This window comes from Heteronotia binoei, chromosome 10 (assembly GCF_032191835.1).
Source record: "Heteronotia binoei isolate CCM8104 ecotype False Entrance Well chromosome 10, APGP_CSIRO_Hbin_v1, whole genome shotgun sequence".
NCBI classification, from domain to species: domain Eukaryota; kingdom Metazoa; phylum Chordata; class Lepidosauria; order Squamata; family Gekkonidae; genus Heteronotia; species Heteronotia binoei.
The window spans coordinates 13,806,662-13,813,257 of NC_083232.1; the positions used below are offsets into that span (position 1 = coordinate 13,806,662).

A 6,596-nucleotide genomic window follows, 5' to 3' on the forward strand; every position below is an offset into this window, starting at 1 on the left:
CTCCTCAGAGTGGAGGGTGGGATATAAATCCAATATCTTCATCTACCTCACAGGGTGTCTGTTGTGGGGGAGGAAGGGAAAGGAGATTGTGAGCCGCTCTGAGACTCTTCGGAGTGGAGGGCGGGATATAAATCCAATATCTTCTTCTTCTTCTTCTCTGATGCGCTTTTTCGGTGGGTTGCTCACTGCTGCTGCTGCCCACAGAGCTGATCGTGAGCATACCAGAGAGGCATAGGAGCAGCGCTTCGCCGCCCCTTCCCTGGGCCTGAAAAGTTTGAAGAAGGGAGGAAGGAGGAGGCACCGCGGGAGGGGGGGGGGTGGCAGAGCCACAGGAGGGAAGGGGGCGGCCGCTGCTGCTGCAGCGTTTGACGCGCCCCCATCTAAAATTTTATCCGCTAGGCCCCCCCCACCAAAATTTTTCTGGCTATGGGTCTCGGGCACCCCCATGTGACTCTGATGTTATCAGTGTTTGGGGGGGGGGGCAGAAATTAGCCTTGCCAAGGGTGAACTCTATTATACGCCATCAAGTCTCTACCCTCACCGAACCCCACATCCCCAGGCTTCATTCCCATATCTTCAGGAATTTCCCAACCCAGTTGGCAAGTACATCCCTCCACGATATTGATAATGATAATAAGCATAAACCTTTCATGTAGAAAGAAAATTAGAGTATTTCAAATCAGAAGCATTCATTTCTCTCCTAGAACAAATACGACAAGTTTTCTCTACTTCAAACACGGGGAGGGGGTGGGGACAAAACATTCAGTAAGATTGTCTGAAAAGCTTTTAAATGGCACATTAGTTCCAATTTTCATCTCGGTTTTCAAAAGAACTCTTCTGTTAAACTGAAGCAGCATAAAGAAGAAGAACCACTGTAAAACCAGTTATATGACATGAGCAGGGCTTTTTTTGTAGCAGGACCTCCTTTGCATATTAGGCCACACCCCCTTATGTAGCCAATCCTCCTGAAGCTTACAGTTGGCTCCTGTACAAAGAGCCATGTAAGCTCCAGGAGGATTGGCTACATCAGGGGGGTGTGGCCTAATAGGCAAAGGAGTTCTTGCTACAAAAAAAAAAAGCCCTGAGCTGAGCAGCAGCTAGACACAAGAACATGCCAGCGATCAACCTGGCTCTTCAGGATTGCCAGATTGCTTTAAAAATATACCAGACACACCGAGCCCAAATGCAAACAGTGCAAAACATGCTCTTTGCACTGGGAAGAGCACCTCCCCAACCTCAAAATGGTGAAGGGTGCTGCCTGGCATTTGAGCATGGTGCCACCTTCTTTGCGCCCAAATAGCATGCTTCACGATGCCAGTTAACCTGGACAGGCTGCCAGATAACCCAGACAGTCCAGTCTTTTCACTGACTGTTTGGGAAGAAATACCAGACATTTAAATGTTTGGCATTTTTTGTTATTTTCTCATACAGTCACTGGAAAGAATGGAGTGTCCGGATCAACACTGGAGAGTTGGCAACCTTATTTCTGCACGGAGCTCTTGCTCTGCTTTTGGCCCTTGCCCAACCTCAGTGAATCTACTTGGCTTGTTAGCCTTTTGTAGGGCCTGTAAAACAGAGCTGTTCCACCTGGTTTTCGGATGAGGCAACGGGCATCTTTCTATAAGGTCAGTTGGCCTCCCCTGTCAAGCATGATATTTCTGATTATTAATTTAGTATGCATTCTGTGCTCATACCTCCCCCCTCCCTTTCCTCTTTCCCTCTTTTCTGAATAAAGACTTCTCTTCAAAGTTCCCCCCACCTGTTGAATCTCAAGGATGCAGGATATGCAAGTAATCTTCCTATTGTAAAGCAGAAATGCCTCTCCCCCGAGTTCCCATACACATCAGCAAGCCAGGAATGTGCGGGAAACAGGAGATGTTGTAGTACCCAAATGAATAGTTGATAGTATGCTTTGAACCCCCTATGCAATTCACATCTGTATGTTATGCTTTTGAAGTTATCTGAACTTTGCCTTTGCAGTAGCCTTTAAGGTGCTATGCTGTGTAACATTCTGTATCACTTCCAAGGTATTGTTCCTTGGAGCAAGTATTGGATTATCAATAAAACGAGTCTTTGATTTAAACAATAAGCTCGATTATTCGAAATACCGATGCTTGACATCCCCTACTGTACTGCTGTAAAAGCAACGTCACCCCAGAGTTGGAAACGACTGGTGCTTGCACAGGGGACTACCTTTACCTTTTTTTTAATCTATGACTTAGAATTTCAAGTTATAGGTAGGGTGGCGAGAACACAGTCTATACAGGGCAGCATTCTATAGTCCGTGTCTAAAGGCTATTTCTTTCCACTCTTTACCAAGAAATAAGGTTCCAATCGCCTTGAAGAATAGCAGCACAGGATCATAAGCATGCTTCGCCAGTTCTATATTTGTCAAGTGAATGATGTGGTTGAAGTATTTTTCTTGAGCATAGTAGACAATCTTAGCCTGAACAGGGTGAGAGAAGACAAAAATGCTAGTTTTTTTGTTCAATTCAGTTGACAGCTAACTGTAACGATGAAAATAATAAAAGAGAAAAGTTGCCAATTTTTCAAGCATGGGATCTCCAACATGATGCCTCATGGGTGCCATGGCATCCTCCAACACCTTACCTGATGCCCACCAAGTGTTTTTAGAAAGTGGACAGGGTAGGAGATGCCAGCCTCCAGATGGGACCTGGGGATCCCTCAGAATTACAGCTCATCTCCTGGCAGCATAAATCAGTTCCCTTTTTTAAAAAATGGATGCATTGGAGGGTGGATTTTATGGCACTGTACCCCATTAGATCTTCCCGGGCTCCATCTCCAAATCTCCAGGAGTTTCCCAGTCTACATCTGTCAATCTTACTCCCCCACCCCCCACCAGTGGCTAAGGGAGTAGGGCTGCCAATTCCCAGGTGGGGGCAGGGGACCCCCCCCCAGTTTGGAGGCCCTCCTCCCACTTCAGGGTTATCAGAAAGCGAGGGGGGGGGGATGTCTGCTGGGCACTCCACTATTCCCTATAGAGACAAATTCCCATAGGGTATAATGGAGAATTGATCTCTGTAGAGGCTGTTTTTTGAGGTAGAGGCACATTTTCAGAACACTATCCAGTGCCTCTCCTCAAAACACCCTCCAAGTTTCAAAAAGATTGCACCAGTGGGTCCAGTTCTGTGAGCCCCAGATGAAGGTGCCCCTATCCTTCATTATTTCCAAACGGAAGGAAGGCATTTAAAAATTGTGTAGTCCCTTCAAATGTGATGGCCAGAACTCCCTTTGGAGTTCAGTTGTGCTTGTGACACCCATGCTCCTGGCTCCATCCCCAAAGTACCCAGATATTTCTCCGGGGAGATAGGTTGCCAACCCTTGACTGGCAAATTCCTGGAGATTTAGAATTGCTACCTGTAGAGATTTCACCTAGAATTTATTATACACCACAGAGCTTGCCCTCTAAAGCTGTCCTTTTCCCCAAGAGAACTAACCACTGTAGCCTGGAGAACAAAAAACTCCAGGCTACACCTGGAAGCTGGCAACCTGAGCTCCGGAGGGTATGATGTCATAGGGTTCACTCTCCAAAGCAGCCATTTTCTTGAGGGGAATTGAACCCTGCCACCTGGGGTAACTTGTGATTCCGGAAGATCTCCAGGCCCCACCTGGGGGTTGTAGGGTTGCCAATTTCCAGATCAGGGAAGGGGATCCCTGCGTTTGGAGGCCCTCCCCCACTTCAGGGTCATCAGAAAGCAAGGGGGGGGGAATGTCTGCTGGGCACTCCATTATTCCCTATGGAGACCGATTCCCATAGGGTATAATGGAGAATTGATCTGTGGGTATTTGGGGCTCTGGAGGGGCTGTTTTCTAAGGTAGAGGCACCAAATTTTCAGCATAGCATCCGGTGCCTCTCCTCAAAATACCCAATTTTCAAAATGATTGGACCAGGGTGTCCAATTTTATGCACCCCCAAAGAAGGTACCCCTATCCTGCATTATTCCAAATGGAGGGAAGACATTTAAAAGGTGTGCGGTCCCTTTAAATGTGATGGCCAGAACTCCCTTTGGAGTTCAATTATGTTTGTCACACCCTTGCTCCTGGCTCCTCCCCCAATGTCTCATGGCTCCACCCCCAAAGCCCCCAGAAATTTCTTGAACTGGATTTGGCAACCCTAGGGGGTTGGCAACTCTACCTGCGCTGCATGTAATGTCTGTCAGATAAACACCATCAACAAAAAACACAAACACGACCAGAAAAAAGCAGTAGACAAGCGGCACCTTTAAGACCAACTAAGTTTTATTCAGAATGTAAGCTTTCGTATGCTCTAGGCAGACTTCACCAGACAAAAATGGAATGGCAAGCAGTCCTAAATATAGAGAAATTGTGCCGTGAGTTGGTATGCGGAGTCATGGAAATGTTTTTAGCAGATTAAAAGAATCACAAGTTGGGGTCTGTGTTTGTTAGTTAGTGCTGTTAACTGGGCAGAAACAAGTGGAGGGTAATAAAAAGCAGACTGATGTCATAGGTGTGAAGTGCCATAAATCTGGGTCTCATTCTGGCTTTGTTAGTTCTGGATTTAAATAGAGGGCGTTAGTTTCTCAAGAGGTTAAAACATCATTCTAGTTTGCCATTAGAAAAAAAAGAATACATTAAAATATAGTCGAAGATGGGTTAGTATTAGGCTTCCCAACCCCCCCCCCCCCGCCCTGCCTCCGGAGGCTTCAGTCGCTGATTGAAAGGCTTCCTCTTGGGATGGGGTGTCTGTGTTACTTTGAAGAAGTTGGCAGCAACTCGTGAGTAGAGAGGCCAATCCCCCTTCAGTGTTGCCAGAAATGGAGGGGGGGGGGGAGTCTGCTGAGTACTTCATTATTCTCTATGTGGAGATCGATTCTCATAGGGTATAATCGGGAATTGATCTGGAGGTTTCGGGGGCTCTGGGGGCGCTGTTTTTTGAGGTAGAGGCACCAAATTTTCCAGATAGTATCTAGTGACTCTCCCCAAAGTATCCCCCAAGTTTCAAAACGATTGGACCATGGGGTCCAATTCTATGAGCCCCAAAAGAAGGTGCCCCTATCCTTCATTATTTCTTATGGAAGGAAGACATTTAAAAAGGTGTGCTGTCCCTTTAAATGTGATGGCCAGAACTCCCTTGGAGTTCAATTATGCTTGTCACACACTTGCTCCTGGCTCCGCCCCGATGTCTCCTGGCTCCACCCCCAAAGTTCCCAGATATTTATTGAATTGGACTTGGCAACCCTAGTTAGTATATATAATTAGATAAACAGCCAATATCCCTTATTTGAGTTTGTCTGATGAAGTCTGCTTAGCGCAGGGGTGTCGAACTTGTTTGTTATGAGAGCCAGATCTGACATAAATGAGACTTTGTTGGGCCAGGCCATGTTGGGCCATCGTTTGTGTACCTATTTAAGATTAGGTAGCAGACATATAAATTTATAAAGAACACAGAGAAACATGCTTAAAACGTTAGCACTCATTGGTCATAACAATGCTTTCTTTGTATTTCTCCCATGGGATCCAGGGAATGGGGCAAAGGAAGCTCTGGCTCTTTCCTTCCTTCCCCAGGAAAAGGAGGAGCCTCCGCCAATAGAAGGAAGAGAGGCTTGGCTCAGCAACTCTGCTGTGCAATTGAGAACTTGGCAAATCAAGAAAAAGATGATATTGGATTTATATCCCACCCTCCACTCCGAAGAGTCTCAGAGCGGCTCACAATCTCCTTTACCTTCCTCCCCCACAACAGACACCCTGTGAGGTGGGTGGGGCTGGAGAGGGCTCTCACAGCAGCGGCCCTTTCAAGGACAACCTCTGCCAGAGCTACGGCTGACCCAGGGCCATGCTAGCAGATGCAAGTGGAGGAGTGGGGAATCAAACCTGGTTCTCCCAGATAAGAGCCTGCCCTTTCAAGGACAACCTCTGCCAGAGCTGTGGCTGATCCAAGAGCATCCCAGCAGATGCAAGTGGAGGAGTGGGGAATCAAACCTGGTTCTCCCAGATAAGAGCCTGCCCTTTCAAGGACAATCTCTGCCAGAGCTGTGGCTGATCCAAGAGCATCCCAGCAGCTGCAAGCGGAGGAGTGGGGAATCAAACCCGGTTCTCCCAAATAAGAGTCCGCACACTTAACCACTACACCAAACTGGCTCCCAAGTAAGCTATTACTCCCCCCTTCCTCCCCCAGGGAGGAGCCTCAGCCAACGGAGAAAACTGGTTTTGTTCTGTAGCTCCTGTGCGATTGAGCAAGCCTTGCAGAGCCAGCTGTTACGCAGAAGGAAACAAGGTATAGGGAGAAGGAAGCAGATGACAGCCAGTTGCTTGGGGGGCTGACAGGAGACCTCCGGGGGCCTGACTCGGCCCCCAAACTGCATGTTTGACACCCCTGGCTTAGAGCACACGGAAGCTTACATTCTGGATCAAACTTAGTTGGTCTTAAAAGTACCCCTTGTCCACTGCTTTAGACCAACACGGCTGCCCACTTGGATCTAACCACCAGAACAATAAACTCTGGTCCAAAATACCAAGACTTGAGGGTCGGCGTCAGCCATGGGAACCCCTAACGCTTCCTCAGGGAAGGGGGGCGAAGGGCGGGGTTCAAACGGCCAACCGCCTAACGGCCAAAG

The 6,596-nt window shown here is 47.7% G+C and overlaps 1 protein-coding gene across 1 annotated transcript in view; it reads right to left on the reverse strand.

Moving 5' to 3' along the window:
• The window catches only part of TTC21A (tetratricopeptide repeat domain 21A), a 68,131-nt gene extending 61,610 nt beyond the window's left edge, over positions 1-6,521 (reverse strand). The window contains exons 1-2 of the mRNA XM_060248295.1: positions 6,495-6,521; positions 2,317-2,446 (exon numbers count right to left, since the gene is read on the reverse strand). Of these exons, the coding sequence (XP_060104278.1) occupies positions 2,317-2,446; positions 6,495-6,521 (157 nt within the window). The remainder of the gene's footprint in view (positions 1-2,316; positions 2,447-6,494) is intronic.
• Between the last annotated feature and the right edge of the window lie 75 nt (positions 6,522-6,596).